An 18,206-nucleotide genomic window follows, 5' to 3' on the forward strand; every position below is an offset into this window, starting at 1 on the left:
GTTGGAAAATAATTCATTAATTATTGAGCAGAAAAAAGATCGATCAATCTGTGACACTTACAATTGACCAAAACAACACAAAAGATGAAAATAACACAGAAATTATTTTTGATTTGAATTTACCAGTTATCGGCACTGCAAATGAAATTAAAATAATTAGTACAGATGCTTCTGATAAAACAGAAAAATATGTAAATATCAATATTCTGCTATTTGTTCATATATACATAGTTCATATGTCATAGTTTATTAAAATTAATTCCTCACAATTTATGTAGGACCTAAGACGAATATTATCTGAGAGTATCGAGGAAAGGAAGTACTATCATTTTATAAACAGAATGGTGAACTCATTGATCGTCTCTCTTTGTAATTATGTCGCGGATTGCGTTCTCTCTGTCGAGCTTAGTGCAGATAAAAGGTACATTCTTATTAATATTAATTTCAAATAAAAATAAATTAATCGTAAGGCTCGTATGATGCAAAGCAAATAATTGAGAAATAATATAAATATAAAACCAATGCCAACTTAACGAGCATAAATAAACAGGATGTAATGTTGATTAGTAATTTATTTCAAATATTACATAATACGTATACGTTTCGACTTACTTAGTCTTCCTCAGTACGTGAGTAGAGTTAATACAAAGAGAATATAATATAAAAAGCAAATATAATATAAAAAAAATTGTTTAAGGTTGCGCCGAGCGAATGAGTTGCCGTTATATGTAAGCTTAGGTAGTATACAGATAATTTATAAGAAGCCATGGCAAAAAGGTTATAACAATCCATTTGAACTTAACAAGTTTAAAAATTCTATAAATGGAACGCGTACGATGGTGATGATAAAACCCATTCTTCGTTGGAAGGCGAGAATAAGTTAGTTCGGTAAGATCAAATATTAATGTCATTGTATAAAATTGGTATGTTCCATGATATTCGATTGACACTTGTCTTTAATGATAAACTGGAACTGTGGGTAAAAAGAAGCGTTAAAATTTTGTCACGAGCTCAATATAGTGAAAAAAGTCACTTACAATTATATCTTGAGATATGTTAAATTTCTTGCCATTAACTTCTCACTTACAGTGTATCTTAAAACCGATTGTGGGGAGCATATCTGAGTACCAAACAATCCCTTTCTAAAAAAGGCATGTTAAGTCGATTCTCGCAAATAATGTTGCCTCTCTTCCGCGATGCTGATTGGGTGTTTCGATTAGCGTTATGCGTTATATTCATAGTATCAAGAGGCTGTCATTGCAAGGGTTAGCAGTTTGACAGTTTGTTCAAAATAAAATTAAATAAAATAATAATATGTTTTATATAATATGTTATAATACTTTAAACCCGATTAATATTTTTGACAGTTATCAGCTGATTTCTGTCAAAAAATATTAATCGAATTTAAAGTATTATAACATATTATTTACATCTTATTACTATTTAATATTTTTAACATATTATTATTTTAAAATTTAATTAAATTAACGCTTTATTAATATTTTTTACAGACATCAGCTGATTAAATCGTTAATTTGCTAATTAAATTTTAAAATAATAATATGTCAAAAATATTAAAATTGTAATATGTTGTAAATAATATATTATAATGCCTTATCCGCGATTAATATTTTTTGACAGAAATCAGCTGATAACTATCAAAAATATTAATCGAGAGAGTTTAAAGTATTATAATAACATATTACTTAAAACATATTATTTTATTTTATTTTATTTTATTTTGAACAAACTGTCAAACTACTAACTTTCGCGACAACCTCTCGATGCTACGAATATAACGCACAATGCGAATCGAGACAGTCAATAAGCATCGCGGAAAAGATGTAACAATATTGCGAGAATGAACTTAACATGCATTTTTAAGAGAAGGATGTTATAATATTTTCTTAATTCAATCGAAATAAACAATTTCTCACTCACCGGTCCGTGCAATAGCGGAATTGTAGTATACAGCACACATTGATCTGAAAACAAAATATTCAAATTATGTATATACATGTGTGGGGAGGGGGGGGGGTGTACGTGTGTGTACAGGTGTTTTGAAAGTCTGGAAATGATCGAATATCTCAATGTAGTTTAGAAAAAAATAGGTTTTACCTCACAGTTGCCCCGTTGTCGCCCGATGCCTCCCCGGGCTTCCTCCTCCTCTCTTAGCTCATGGTAGCACTCACGACACTCGCGAAAACACGAATAATTACGATCGCCCGATACTTTACACGGCACTCCCGACACGCGAAACTTTACACGGCACTTCCGACGCGACGCGTGAGACACACGCGTATTTCGCGCATTGCACTTGCAATGAGAAAAAGCGATGCGAAAACTACAATCGCACGAATCAACGTCCGTTCGACACTCGAGAATTCGCAGTCAAATTTGCGCGCAGCTTATCAGCAATGCTACCTGTAACAAATAAAATAAAATAAAACATTACTATTTTAATTTTTATAACATATTATTTTAAAATTTAATTAACAAATTTTCGCTTTATTAATATTTTTTGACAGAAATCAGCTGATTAAAGCGTTAATTTGCTAATTATTATGTAATATAAATAATATGTTATCAAAATTAAAATAATAATATGTTTTAAATAATATGTTATAATATTTTTGACAGTTATCAGCTGATTTCCGTCAAAAAAATATTAATCAAGAATAAGGTATTATAATTAACATATTATTTTCAACTACATATTACTAATTTAATTTCTTACCATATTATTATTTTAAAATTTTAATTAATTAGCAAATTAACGCTTTAATCGGCTGATTTCTGTGAAAAAACATTTTAATCGAGTTTAAACAAACTAGGTATATTATTTTTTTTAAATATCATTTTTTAAAATATAAAATTGAAGAATGGCGCGCGCGTAGCGCGCGCTTGTGTTGTTCTAGTAACTCTAAAAAGTACAAATCATCGTGTGTTAGCTATTTCCGGATATTCTTCCGAATGGGACACTTCGAGTTCGGAACAGCCCTTTAGCGTACTGAAAGTAGATACCAAAACAACGTAATATATAAAATTTCAGCCGCGGCAAATCATTTTTTCAACAGTTTTTACCTAAAAGTAAAATCTCAATTAAACTCAATAACAGTATTAATACTTTATAATTATCAGTTTGTGTTTTTGGTTAAAGCAGAGAATACTTTATAATTATCAGTTTGTGTTTTTGGTTAAAGCAGAGAATTCTCTGCTTTTTTTTTTTTTTTTTTTTACATATATAAATATATATAAATATATAATTTACATATATAATTTTTAAAAAAACAATATTACAAACAAAAAAATTAAAAAATACAAAATGTAAAAAAAATACAAAAACAAAAAATAGAAAAAATATGGAACTAAAAACCTCCCACGTCCTCGTCGTTAGTTCCGGGTAATGCCAAGAGCAGGGATAAATAAATATCTGGGTGTTGTCCTGAATGGATTGTAATCCTTCAGGATTAGGTACATTATATCAATGTTAGGTGTAGAGTGAACTTCGTTTCATCTTGCAAAGTACATGCGTGGATGCAGTGAGTTCGCCCCCCGCCCCTTCGGGAGCTCCACACCATTGGACAGATCCACGCATATCAGAAACGTATGTATACACACACACACACACACACACACGGGGGGGGGGGTGCAAGGGGGGCCTTCGGCCCCCCTCCCGCACCCTCCCCGTCGGTAGGCAGCGCGTGGATCTTCGCACGTGCGGTGTCCAATTTTTTTAAAGAAAATTTTTTAAGAAAATTTTTTTAAATAAAAACATTTGAAAAAATAATTTGCCGCGACTGAAATTTTATATAATACGTTATTTTGGTATCTACTTTCAGTACGCAAAAGGGCTGCCCTCAACTCGAAGTGTCCCATTCGGAAGAACAGCCCTATTTCCTCTAGGATGTCAAAATAAACATTGTCCAATAATTCTGTGTCCTTGTTTAAATTAATACCGCTTTTTTGTTCTTTAATGTGTATCATTTCGGAAATAAGTCTTTTTTGATAAATATGTTCAAAATCTAAAATTTTAATATTGTTCCAATTGAATGTATGTTTTTCACTCAGAATATGCTCAGAAATTACCGAATGTCTTGACGAATCTAATTTAACGTTATTAATGTGTTCTTTGAGTCGAGTGCGTAATTGTCTTTTTGTTTGTCCGACATACGTTGCATTACAATCATTGCAGTTTATTTTGTAAATAACATTTGAATTATGTGGATGGTGGGGGGGGGGTAGTTCCTATCCTTTTGTACCTTGACAAATTTCTCTAGTTTATTAAGACATCGATAACCAACAGTCATGTCCAATTTTTTAATCGATGGTGCAATTAATTCAGAGATTGTATTAATGTAGGGAATAACAAAGAATTTTTTATTGTTGTTTTCGCTATTGTTAGGTTGATTAATGACATTCAAGTTTTTATTTGTTATATTCAATTTGTTAAAAATAAGATTCTTTATTCTTCGATTGATCCATTTAAAAGTGAGGTCCAGGGGGTAGCCATTGTCGAGCGATATGTTAATAATTATCTCCAAGTTTTTTCTATGGAATTGAGGGTGTGAGAGCAATAAAGCTCTGTCGACTAAATTGTATATTGTTCCTATTTTACGGCACATTGGATGGTTAGAAAAATATGATAAAATTCTGCCTGAGAAAGTTTTTTTAAGAAACCAATTTATGTATAATATATTGTCTATATTACTTTTAAATGTAAGTCTAAAAAGCTTATGCAGCGGTCCTCCTCATATTCTACCGTGAATTTTAACCTTTCGTGATAATCATTAAATTTGTCGACAATGTTCGCAATTTCATTCGCCTGAGTTGCTAATATAATATCATCCACATAACGGTAGTAAAATATTAAGCTCGTTCCTAGACTATTTAAGATTGATTCCTCTAAATCCTGCATCACTAGATCCGCGACTATGGGTGATAATGGGGATCCCATAAATTGTGTCATTGAAAGTAAAAAATGTGGATGATAGTATAAAATTGGTAGCTGATATAAAATCTTTTTTTGGAATTTTTGTGTGGAATTCGATATGATTCCATCTATTACTGATGCTATTGATTGCAAGATCCAGAGGGATGTTAGTGAAGAGAGATACGACATCTAACGAGACCAAAATGTCAGAAGGTCCCAATGCTTTACCAGATAGTGTTCTGCATAAATCGAAGCTGTTGTTCACATGGCTACTGGTTTTTGGTAGATTCTTTAGTAATATTTTGTGAATATAAGAAGCCAGGGAATATAGTGCTGTATTGATCGACGAGACTATGATTCTGAAAGGAACGTCGTTTTTATGGATCTTGGGGAGACCATAAGCTTTTGGTAGGAGCGAATCGCTTGAATGTAGTGTATAATATTCTTTTTTAGTGATGTATTCTTTTTTTAGCCATTGTTATATCGTGTTATTTAACTCTCTTTCGATTCGTAAGGATGGGTTGCTTTTAATAATGGAATAAGTGTTGTGATCTTTTAACAGGTCTTCCACCTTTTCAATGTAATATGTTTTATTCATTGCAACGGTGACGTTGCCTTTATCCGCTCGTGTAAATATGATGTTTGGATTATGGCGGCAAAATTCTGTTGTTGATTTGTGCATTGTTATTAATTTTTCATGTGTTGGATTTTTAGGAATGTCTTTATGTAAGTAGTGAGAAAATTGAGGAACCGCAACATTTCGTATCGTTCTGAGATTTTTAATATTATTGCGTTTTGAATTACCTTCGATGTCCTTGATGAATTCGTGAATTGTTACTTTTTTATTTTTATTGATTGGAAGACTGAAATTAGCACCTAGTTGTAGAAGATTGGAGACATTACTCGGAATAACTGAATCCGATAGATTAACAAACCATTTATTATTTGTGTGATCTAAAGGATTTACTAATCAACATTACATCCTGTTTATTTATGCTCGTTGGCCTTGGTTTTATATTTATATTATTTCTCAAATATTAATTTCATTACTAAATTTTAATTTGAAAAAAATATAGTATTTTTTAAAATTATCATAAATTGGCTCACTTTTTTAGCTGAAAATATTATCGAGCTATTTCCTAATAAACATATGGTACAGTTTTACTTTTTTATTAATTTTTGCTAAATATATAATAATGTATACCATGCTATATAATACTTTCAATACAAAAATGTAAAAGAATACAATTTCTAAAGTAAAATTATTAAATTAATATTATAAGAAACTCATTAATTAAATCTGGATTGATCAATAAATATAATTCTACATCTGAAATTTTGCCTGTTAAAAATATTGCGAAAATATTGAAGGTAACATCCACATACATAGATTTATTTAAAAAATTAAAGCATTCAATTCATTGATATGTTGTATATTCTTTAGAGCAATATCCGCAAGACATAATAGATCATCTTGATTAAAACATAATATACAACCATGATCAAGAGTTCTTAATTCTTGGGAAATAACTTCAAAAGCTAGAATTGAACAGTTAAGGCTCCTGGCTCCTCGCCGACCATGTCGGAATCGTGACGTCAGAGGCGAGAAAAAGCATATGCTAAAAATTCTTGAGTGCCATTTTTAAATAAAAAGATATTTTAATAAAACAATACTACAAAATTCTTTGGCACATTTGTAAAATTGTCCGAAAACTATTTTTTTCCCTTTATAATCAATCAACAACTGTAAAATGACCGTAATATGAAGTCCAAGTCGTCTGGTCTTTGCGCATGCGCAGTCATTCCACATGACAAAGTCCGATATCACACTCATTTTACGGTTGTTTATTAACTGTCAAGGGAAAAGCATAGTTTTCGGACAATTTTATAAATGTGCCAAAGAGATTTGTAGTGTTGTTTCATCAAAATATCTTTTTAGAATTTGTGAATTTAAGAATTTGTTAAGAGGGAAGAGCAGAAAAAGATTTAATATTCATGATTTCATCATACAGTATTCTGCTTTAAATACACTAATAAGATATTCATTGGTATATATGTTTTTATCAATGTGTTATTGTTATTAATATTTGTATTGTCTTATATAAAATTATTTCTTTAATTATTTCTTTAATTTAATTATTTCAGTTTGAAATAGATTTTGATAAACTATCTTGGATCTGTTCAAAAACGTGAATCGTCAAAGCTATATTATTTTATTTTAAAGAAATTACAAAATAATAGTATTATATATTGCATGAACAATCGACAATAGGTTAGAATTTTTATTATATACAATCAATTAAATTTTTTGGTTACAGATTGGATATGTTTTATATACGTATATTATGTATATTGTATTGTAATACAAATTTATTTTTAAATATAGAGAACAATACAGTGTCAATCTTGATGTTATTAAGCAAATTGTTTCCAGTTAATACTGCTATAAAGTAAAAAGCAGAAAGGAGTTGGTCAGTAGTAATCTTCGCGTCAAGAAATTACAGGTGGTACCTGTACAAATTTTAATTTTTACAAATCTTTTTTTTTGTTAATAACTTTCTTCTTAAGAAGGAGCGATGGCTAAAATTTGTTGGAGGTTACTCAGTCCTATGACCTTGACAACATATGTCAAGGTCAAGGTGATTGGGGCTGGGTCTCCTTTTGTCAATATTTACCAAAAATTGAATGATTTACGAGATATTTTATATCTTAATTTTTTTATATAAAATACAAAATATCTCTAATATCTGTAAAATATTTAGTTCTCGATAATTTTACCTTAATATTTTTATGCATAGAATAATTAGACAAATCAATTGGTGTAAAGAAAACGCATAGTTATGTTTAAGAAAAAATATACAATTTGTAACATGCAGCTACATATTTTTTAAACATTCCTATAACATCAACTTATATTTTCCTTGAAATATTGCAACTTTTATTTGAAGCATTTTTTCTAGAAACAATATTTTTATAGTTAAAAATGTGTAACGCTTTATTTTGAACACCCGGTATAGTTATAAATTGTTTTACTTTACTTGTGCAATATATGGTGATTATTATTTAGTAAATTATTATTTGCTATTATTACTATTTCTTATTCTTATTTTTTATTGTTTATTTCTATTAATTATTATTTTTGCTTATTTATTTCAATAAAAATTGTATATTTAGCTTCTAAATATATAATAATGTGTGTAGACCACTGAGATATTCAACCATCTTTGGATAAAAGAAGAAAAATTAAAAAAGTTTTGGTTTAACATTATCTCAAACAATTATTGTCGGACCTACATTACAAAAAATTCATCAAAATATTTTTGTTTTCGACGATGCCTTATATGAAGTGGAAACGTCATTAAAGACTATCGACATTACTTTTAAAGCTTTCCATACACTTCACGCAAATTATCCTGTAAAACACAAATATTTAGCATCTGCTAATGTGGTGAATAAAATTGTAATCGTACTTTTGATTAATGAGCAATTTTAAAAAAACATTTAATGAAGAAACTAAAATAATATTTTGCCAAGTAAGAGGTAAAATACTCAGATAGCACAGGACGTCCTAGGACGTCCATTTTATGTCCCTTTTACGTCCGCACGTCCATGGACATAAAATGGACGTCCATTGTACATCCGATTTCGGACATCCATCAGTGACTTAAATATGGACGTCCACTGGACGTTCGAGTTCGGACATTATTTGGACATCCATAAGACGCGTTTGAATTAAGGGGGGAACCTCATTTATCGGGTCAAAAAAATAGAATTTTTGGAAATAGTCTGAATCGATTGCTAAACTATTCAAGAATATTCTCTGAAAATTTCAAGTCGATATCTGCAGTGTTTACGAAGTTACAGCTCATAAAGCGGAGCTGATAGCTGGTGTAAGTGGCGCAAGGCCGAGGCAGCCGGTTGTGCAGCATCATTTAAACATCCCCCTCCTCTTCACCCAAATGTTGAGAAACATTTGACACCGATCTTCAACGATCTTTCCAATGACCAACTTTTGGAAAGGTGTTTAGGCGGTCATACGCAGAATTCCAATGAAAGTTTTAATTCGACCGTTTGGCGTTTAGCGCCTAAACACATGCACTGTGGAGCAAAAATCGTCTGTATTGCTGCGTATATTGCTGCGTCGGTTTTTAACGAAGGCTGCAATTCAGTTTTAATGATGATGAACAAATTAGGCATCGAAATTGGGATCCAGGCACGCAATTTTGCCGTAATGCACGACGAGAAGCGAATCATCAGACAGGACCGCCGAAACTACAGCTGCTCAAAAGAGGCAAGAACGTAGGATAGAGATGACGGCTCAAAACGAGTTCTACGAGGAAGAGGAAGGGTTACTTTATGGAGCTGGAATCGCTGATTAGTATGATACTGCTGTAAGTTGTGAATATATAGTATTGTTATGTTTCCAAAACTTTCAACGCGTTTTTCTCGAAACATCATTTTTCGATTTTGTGTACACGATTGAGAAAATTCTACTGAACCGATTTGGCTTTATGACGGCTCATTTTATAGATAATTAAATTCTCTATTAGATGACGTTAATTGTTTTTTGAAAAAAAATTTTTTACATATTTTTTTTCGTATTTTAAAGTCGATTTTTTTAGCGAAAAATGCACTTTAAATTTAAAACTGTGTAAAAACATGCAATTTCAACTTTTTCTTTAAAATACTCGACGTCATCTAGAAGCTAGTATCATAAACTTTACAAAAACTTTTTGTTTTTTTGTTTCAGATCAAAATTAAGGACGCTAGAGTGTACACAGCAATAAACGAGGCGATATTAACATGGCATCCATTTTTAAATTAAATATCGATTTTTTAATGTGAAAAAATTACACTGTGCTCTTGAATTATGCATTAAATTGTCATAAAAATTTCAAAGCATTTCGAGTTATTATACCTGAGAAAATAATTCGTGAAAATCATGTATTTTTCGATCATGTAAATGAGGTTCCCCCCTTAAGACCGACGGACGTCCAATGGACGTTCATAGGACGTCTGTTTTTTTACTAATATGTAAAAAATTAATTAATAATTAATTTTCCAAAAATATTAAGTAATTTTTAAAAAATATTAAACATACAGAGGTTTATATCACGCTCTCCCCCCACTTTGTCCGCTTATGCGCGAACGGCTGCATGATTTCTCACTGAACAAATTAGTATATTTCTTTAACGCGCATGAGCGAGAGAAGCTCCGATTCCGCCGACTCGTCGTCCCGCCTTATCGCGGAACTCGCAATCTCCTGCTCGTTCTCTAAATTTCATTTCTTGTTTTTTCTAATTAATTAATTTTCTGTGCGCATTTCGAGAATAAAACGGTAAGTATTGTTAAAATTGTATATGAATATAATATAGCTTTGATTAAAAATGAAAAATAAAATTGGGTTAACATTATTTAAGGTTATAATTACGTTCCAAAACGTCCTCTTCGAGGAAAATTTTACTTAAAAAACTATAGTGTATGTACGTTACGTGCATTATAGATTTTCAGTAAAATTTTCCTCGAAGAAGACGTTTTGGAACGTAACCTAAGTATAGGGGTTTTTCCAGTTTTATCACCGGTTGGTGAATTAACGCCTTCAACCTCGTATTGAGGTTATATGACGTTAACCTAAGTATATGCATTTAATAAGATGTTTATTTTGTGTGTAGATATATACAATACATAGATTGTACCAGTCTAGTGCCATGCTTATTCTTTTTATTATATTAAAATCGAGGAACTCATCGTAATAAAACGGTAAAGTAGATCTGTGATTTAAATTGTACATGAATATGTAATGGCTTTGATTAAAGATCAGAAATGAAATAGGATTGTGTGTGACTAAATGAATACATATATATAATATAAAGTTGGATCTTTATTTTGTAGATACACAAATTGTACCGTTCAGATCTCTTTCTTTTAACTGGGGAGTTATTAAGCAGATATTAACTGAAGAGTTATTAAGCAGTTATTAACTGGAGTTATTAAGCAGCAGCCTGCTACTTGGTCCGGTGAGTTAATAATCATATATTAAAAATGCCTAAAGTAAATAAGAAATATTATGCACGTGCAAGGAAAATAGCTAATGCATCTATTAATATTACAGAATCTAATCATAACTTTCCCTTTAATATTAATACACCTTTAGTTTCAAGTAATGTTATTAATGAATTGCCATCATTAGTGCTTGAGAGAGATAATCTTGTAAGCACGACTAATTTAAATAAGCAATTGGATAAAAGTTTATCGTTAACATCTATTGGTTATAGTGATAATTCTGTATTAATAAATAATGATGAAGAAGTTATTAGCAGCGAGAATAATGATGTAGATATTAATACCATTATTAATGAGGATCATTCAATTAATTTATATAATTTTGAACATTATAAAGATAATGTAAATTTTACATCACAATTACAAGGGTGGGCTATTAGAAATAGAATAACTCATGTCGCATTAAATGAATTGATTACAAAATTAAAACCAAAATATCCTGAACTTCCTCGAGATGCTCGTACTTTATTAGGTACCCAGATAGCACATGGACGTCCTATGGACGTCCGAGTTCGGACATCGAGTTTGGACGTCCATAAGACGTCTGAATTAAGACCAACGGACGTCCAATGGACATCCATTGGACGTCGGTTTTTTACTACTTCGGACGTCCAAAACAGTATCCAAAAAAGGACTTAAAATGGACGTCATTTTCAATGCCCGTACTATTAAAATTATTGTTTAAATTAATATTCAAAACTTTATAAAGGAGATGTTTATGAGCAATAATAACTTTAAAATGTAGGATTAATTCATATATTTATAAAATGTATGTAAAATATATCAATATTTTATAACATACGAGGGTGGTTTGAAAAGTCCGTGCAAAAATGAAAACTACTTAATTTTTCGGGATAAACTTTTTTTATTTTTCAACGTAGTCTCCTTTTAGGCTTATACACTTCGTCCAACGCTGCTCCAGTTTGTTGATCCCTTCCAAATAATAAGATTGGTCCAACTTTGCAAAATAGGCATTCGTTTCCGCAATCACCTCCTCGTTTGAATAAAATCTCTTTCCCCCCAGTCATTTCTTCATATTGGGGAACAAGTAGTAGTCCGAGGGAGCCAAATCTGGAGAATAGGGGGGATGCGGAACGAGTTGGAACCTTAATTCCATCAATTTTGCGACTACAACTACAGATGGGTGAGCTGGTGCGTTGTCGTGATGGAAAAGGACTTTTTTGTGGGCCAATCGTGGACGTTTTTCTTGCAGCTCGGTTTTCAAACGGTCCAATAACGATGAATAATATGCACCTGTAATAGTTTTGCCCTTTTCCAAATAGTCGATGAGGATTATTCCTTGCGAATCCCAAAAGACAGTCGCCATAACTTTCCCGGCCGAAAGAACGGTCTTCGCCTTCTTTGGTGCAAACTCCCCGCTGGCAACCCATTGTTTGGACTGTTCCTTGGTCTCAAGCGTGTAATGGTGTTTCGTCCACAGTGACGAAACGACGCTTAAAGTCATGTGGATTCCGCTGAAACAGCTGCAAACCGTCCTTGGAACACCTCACACGATTTCGTTTGTTGTCAACTGTGAGCAATCGCGGCACCCATCTTGCGGATAGCTTTTTCATGCCCAAATGTTGATGCAAAATATTATGTACCCGTTCACTCGAGATGCCCACAGCACTAGCAATCTCGCGTACCTTCACTCTTCTATCATCCATCATCATATCATGGATTTTATCAATGATTTCTGGAGTAGTGACCTCAATAGGGCATCCAGAACGTTCAGCGTCACTTGTGCTCATATGGCCACTCCGAAAATTTTGAAACCACTTATAAACTGTTCTAATCGAAGGTGCAGATTCACCATAATGTTTATCAAGCTTCTCCTTAGTCTTCTGAGGCGATTTGCCTTTCATAAAGTAATGTTTTATCAACACACGAAATTCTCTTTCATCCATTTTTTGGAAATCACTCGACTTTCTCGATTCAAACGAACGCCAAACACAGAGAAATAGACCGATCTGGCTGAAACTTGGTGTGTGTTCTTCCAAGAGATGCTACTAACTAAAAATAACCCCGATACGCACCAGTGGTGCCATCTCTCTGACTTTGCACGGACTTTTCAAACCACCCTCGTACATATATACAATATTTAATTATAATATAGATGTTACAGTTTGGACTTGAATCACAGTTTGATCTTTTAAATCACAGTTTGAACTTATACAGTAATATTTTAATTTATCCATAATATAGACTGTACACAGATAAAATGAAAATTAAATTTCTACATTTTCAATTTATTTTGTAATAAAAATAATTTCACTCATTGTCAGTTTCAATCTTTCAAATGTAAATCTGTGTCTATAATCTATATTACATTAAAAATATAATAATCTATATATTATATAAAAAAGATGTATTATTATATATATAGGGTGTCTCAGACCACCCGTACATATGCCAAATATTTTGAAAACAGCACGAGAGATAAAAATGTTTTAAACAAAAGTTGTAGGGCTTTAACAATACATAAAATGATGATAAATATTTGACCTTAGCAGCAGTTATGAAAGAATAAGTCTCAAGGTCAAATTTAAAATCGTTTTCAAAATATTCGGCATGTACGGGTGGTCTGAGACACCCTATATAATAATCAATAGTAAATTTAAAAAAAGAAAAGAATAAAAGTAATATTAAAATCGTAGTAAATAGTATATTGCAGTTCAAGAGTATTATTTTAAAGAATGTAAAATTGTACCTTGAGAAAGATATAAGTGTGCATTATGCAATAAAACAGCACTTTTTGTTGATTACACTATTAAATTTGCATTGGAAATTAGAATATTTTTTAAATTATCAAACATATATTTAATACATTAATTGATAAGGCACATTGAAATCTATGGAACTCATCTCTAATCTACAGCAATTTTATCTCTCTAATCACTTTGTAAATTATTTATCACTCACGTGCGTCAGCTAAATAAGTTTTGTCACTTTACTACTTTTTTCTGGAATCAGGACTATTTAACAGCTAGAATAATTTGACTTTCGATAATGTTAATTTGCCGTCACCGGTTCGCCATATAATCTTAATCATAACAAACTGAAACTTTTACACATAATACAATAAATTATTCCTCTTACATTCTTTAATAGCCTTGCATATACTCTTGAACTATAATATGTATACTATAAATATAGCCTTATCACAATATGCTACACCTGCAGCTGTAACAAAATAAGTAATTTGTATATTTGCAAAGATCATTGAATTTATTTCTTCAATTAATTAATTTTGCATTAACAGTTGAAACAAATATATATATATATATATATATATATATATATATATGCTATTACAAAAATATATGGAATAATACATTTACCTAATAACATATTCGTTATTCGAAGATTGGAAAATTGTCTTTTGAGCTTAGCACCCAGCCAACTATATTGGACTGCAAGTTCATTAGTAATTAATCGGCATAAATTTCTTTTAATAAAATTATAAGGAGATGTGCCTCCTACTATACGTGTTTCCATAATCTACAAAAATTAATATATTACACATTAATTTATACATTACAATAAATCTATTCTTTTTACTGGCTGCACTAGTTCAAAGTTTATCTTTTTTACTCCACATTGGAAAAAAAGAGATAAACTCTGAACTTATGTTGCCAGTTCAGTTGAAAAGAACAGATAATATTCAATTCTTATTTTATAAAGTATATGTATATAATTTTTATATATTAAATACTAAATACTAAAGAAATTTTATATATTATATGTATTACCGAACATTCAAAATTTTCTGAAATTTTTAAAAATTCTTCTACGGCTCCTTCTATCTCTTCAACAGTTTTTAACGGTAAATCAAACGAGAAATAAATAGACTTTTTATTTTGCTTGTTGACATCCTGATTTTGTTGCAGATTACCAGTTACGACATCTTTTATTTCTCTTAAATCATCTGCCATTTGCCACAATTGTGTTTTGAAGAAACTTTGTTGGCGAATAATTTCCTTAAAATATTTCGAATTATCTGTAAAAGAATGTTTTTATATTTTTAAATTATTATGTTCCAACTCATTGAATAACGATCATTTACAATTCTTCAAAAAATACACATACCACTATCATCTCGAGTGAATGAATGAGGGGCATTATTCAAAGAAGTGTCAATGCTATTATTGAGGTAGTCACGCGTATTGAATGTTTGCCTCCTTGCTTTGGATCCACTTGGATTCGAATTCATTTTAATATTTGTGGATTCTGCAAAATGAAAATATATATCAATAATTGAATAACGATCATATACAACTCTAAAAAATACACATACCACTATCATCTCGAATGAATGAATGAGGGGCATTATTCAAAGAAGTGTCAATGTTATTATTAAGGGAGTCACGCGTATTAAATGTTTGCTTCATTGCTTTGGATCCACTTGGATTCGAATTCATTTTAATATTCGTTTCAGATTCTGCAAAATCAATATTATATTTACAATTCTACATTATAAAAGGTAATAATTTATGTCCATCGTGACGTTTAATTAATTAATTTATTATTAATTTATTTATTATTAATTTATATATTATTAATTTATTTATTATTAATTTATTATTAATTTGTGTTTAAAACGCTGAAAAGGAGTTGCGATATAGAGAATTAATAATCATTGTTTCTGTCCAGCTGTAATTGTCGAGCTTGTCCTTATTCGGTTTTCTTTTGGTTTAAAAGGGCAAATGAGTAATAAATCGTTCTGCTTCCCGGAAGTACACACTCGATCGTTGAAAGCGAAACGAAATTGTAAAACATAATCTCACTCTCTCATTCACTACCACTGTTCACCGAGATGCATTGCATCTTCTCACATGCACTCTATGGGTGCTTTCCGATTCACGCATTATGCGCATAGATCGCATAGTGCATGAGAATCGTTTCTTTTCAGTGTAATGTGCATGAAGCGACAAAAAATCGTTTTATTTTACACAATGCGCGCAATACGTACGTATGCAGTCAAAAAATGTAAGATATATGAACATATTCCCTAGATTTATTTCACTTTAACGCGCATTAGCTGTTTCAAGTCCGAACGTGAGGCAGTTAATGCGCGTGCAAAGTTCAGTTCGGTCCATAATGGAATTTTCTGTACAATTGTTAAAAGAAGATACGGGAGAGATTGTTTCTCTCATATTAAATAAACAAGATTATGAAAGGGCAAGCAAAGGTAAGATTTATTTTATGTTGTACAATATTTTTTATAAATACATGCAAATAAGTAATTACTTCATTTTTTACATTTTTTTATTTACATGTATAAAGAATAAATTAAAATATAAAAACTTTTAAGAATAATTTTTATAATTTAAATAATGACATTTCTTGAATGTATTATATAAACATCCCTAACAGCACACATGTCTGAAAGACGTTTGAAGAACATCCAGCGGTTATTTTACATCTTCTGGATTGTTATTAGAGATGTGTGTGCAATATGTATTGTATACTAAAAAAGCTTCTAATAGAACGTAGATACATATATGTATACAATACAATCTGTTTCTAAGTAAAATAAGACAAAGTCTTTTACAGATGAAAAGTTTCTACAAAGTTTAATTAAAAAACAACAAGGACAGGAAAATCAAGTTACAGCACCGAATATTGTAAATACAAGAAACTCAGGTAAGATATGTTTTCTGTAATAATTGAAATATATATTATGTACAAACATATACATATATATATATATACATATATATATAATTTATTGATTTTGAAGCATATTTTATATTTTTCTATTATTTTATTATTTGTAGATACTTCAGAGAGTTATATTTGGGGTGATGATTCTGTACATTTATTACTAGAAGTTTACAGAAATAAACAAACTGAATTTTCACAAAACAAACGCCATAATAAAATTTGGGCTGAGATAGCAATTGAAATAAATAAAAAGAATTCATTGTTAAACGTAACAGGTTTACAATGCTCAACCAAAATTTCAGGTTTGAAAAGAACGTACAAAAATATTAAAGATCAAAATAAAAAATCAGGAAATTGCAGAAGTTCTTGGGCATTTTTTTCAGTTAGTATATTTATCTAAATATTAATTTTTTTATTAAACAATTCTGTCAGACAATAAAATAATTTTACAATCTTATATTATCTCTATACAAACACACACACACAGATACAATATTCTTAATTTATTTTCAAATATTTTCTTCATTAACGAATAATTTCATGTACAATAGGTAATGGATTCTATATTCGGCGAGAAAGCATATATAGAACCTGTTGCTATTGCAAGTAGCGAAGGTCCTTCATCTTCCTGTTTACTGTTGAATTCTAAAAATAAAATACCATTTTCTTCATCTGAGGACGAACTTAATAAGTTTGATGTGGCAGCCAAAAAACGTAAATATTAAAACTTTTTATGAATGCAATAATTAACTGTTTTATTTTAATAATATTGTTCAATTTTTTATTATATATATATATATATACAATATAATATACGTAATAATTAATATTATAACAATTATAAATTGTATAAATATGTATATTTACAGCACCTGAAAAGAAAAGACGAGTTGAAATTTTAAACAACTACATGGACAATTTGAAAAATATTATGGAAGAAAGAGATAAAGAAAAACGAGAAGAAAAAGCTCAACGTGAAATAGAAAAACAAAAACGATATGAGAAAAAAATATTAGATAAACAGAAAATGCATGCAGATAAAATGGCAATGCATGGAGGCATGTTAGGATTATTAAAATCTTTAATTGAAAAAGATAAAGAAAATTAAAACAATACTATTTGATATATTTGTATTATAATAGGTATATTATAATACAATAGATTATATATATATGCATTATATATATATATATATATATATATATATATATAATGCACGGAATATGTTTACCTTTCCATTATTTTATCAGCAAGCATTATTATAAATTTTTAATTTAAAAGAAATAATATATGTAAGTTGTTTTAGTTTATTTTAGTTTAGTTTGAGTATTACTAAATGTTATTACATATATATATCAGCATTATTTGAACCAAAGATTGCTGTTACAAAAGTGATGTGATATTATTTTATTTTATTATTCTCAACTATTTTTACTAAAAGAGCCGGTATTTCAATAACAGTTTAAATTTAGATTAAAGTTTTAATTCTGCATAAAGTTTAAACCTTGATCTAAGTTTAAACTATTATTGAAAAACTGGCCCT

The 18,206-nt window shown here is 30.2% G+C and overlaps 2 protein-coding genes and 2 long non-coding RNA genes across 11 annotated transcripts in view; 2 read left to right on the plus strand and 2 right to left on the minus strand.

Moving 5' to 3' along the window:
- LOC145937748 (uncharacterized) overlaps positions 1 to 18,206 on the minus strand; it is a 412,856-nt gene that overhangs the window by 229,779 nt on the left and 164,871 nt on the right. For 6 of the 8 annotated variants that reach the window (XR_014425636.1, XR_014425630.1, XR_014425635.1 and 3 more), the window contains exons 5-6: positions 2,119 to 2,424; positions 1,942 to 1,985 (exon numbers count right to left, since the gene is read on the minus strand). This is a non-coding gene — a long non-coding RNA (uncharacterized LOC145937748). Of the gene's footprint in view, positions 1 to 849; positions 974 to 1,941; positions 1,986 to 2,118; positions 2,425 to 18,206 lie in introns of those variants that run through there. The other 2 variants (XR_014425637.1, XR_014425638.1) reach the window with 2 other exon arrangements.
- Positions 10,133 to 15,575, plus strand: LOC145937528 (uncharacterized). The gene is made up of 4 exons (XR_014425574.1): positions 10,133 to 10,271; positions 10,606 to 10,693; positions 10,826 to 10,950; positions 15,435 to 15,575. It is a non-coding gene; the product is annotated as an uncharacterized LOC145937528 (long non-coding RNA).
- LOC145937525 (uncharacterized) lies at positions 13,783 to 15,851 on the minus strand. The gene is made up of 5 exons (XM_083040605.1): positions 15,294 to 15,851; positions 15,086 to 15,226; positions 14,749 to 14,996; positions 14,338 to 14,497; positions 13,783 to 14,179 (listed from the first exon to the last, which is right to left on the minus strand). Exons 1-5 carry the CDS (start codon positions 15,415 to 15,417, stop codon positions 14,127 to 14,129), a joined length of 726 nt encoding a protein of 241 aa, XP_082896731.1. The 5' UTR covers positions 15,418 to 15,851; the 3' UTR covers positions 13,783 to 14,126.
- On the plus strand, positions 15,954 to 17,931 carry LOC145937520 (uncharacterized). Its single transcript, XM_083040591.1, has 5 exons — positions 15,954 to 16,187; positions 16,553 to 16,642; positions 16,777 to 17,045; positions 17,215 to 17,377; positions 17,533 to 17,931. The coding sequence occupies exons 1-5, from the start codon at positions 16,067 to 16,069 to the stop codon at positions 17,769 to 17,771; spliced, it is 882 nt and encodes a 293-aa protein (XP_082896717.1). The 5' UTR covers positions 15,954 to 16,066; the 3' UTR covers positions 17,772 to 17,931.

This window comes from Prenolepis imparis, unplaced genomic scaffold, assembly GCF_030444845.1.
Source record: "Prenolepis imparis isolate NDT839.2.m4 unplaced genomic scaffold, iyPreImpa1.0 SCAF_1, whole genome shotgun sequence".
NCBI classification, from domain to species: Eukaryota; Metazoa; Arthropoda; class Insecta; order Hymenoptera; family Formicidae; genus Prenolepis; species Prenolepis imparis.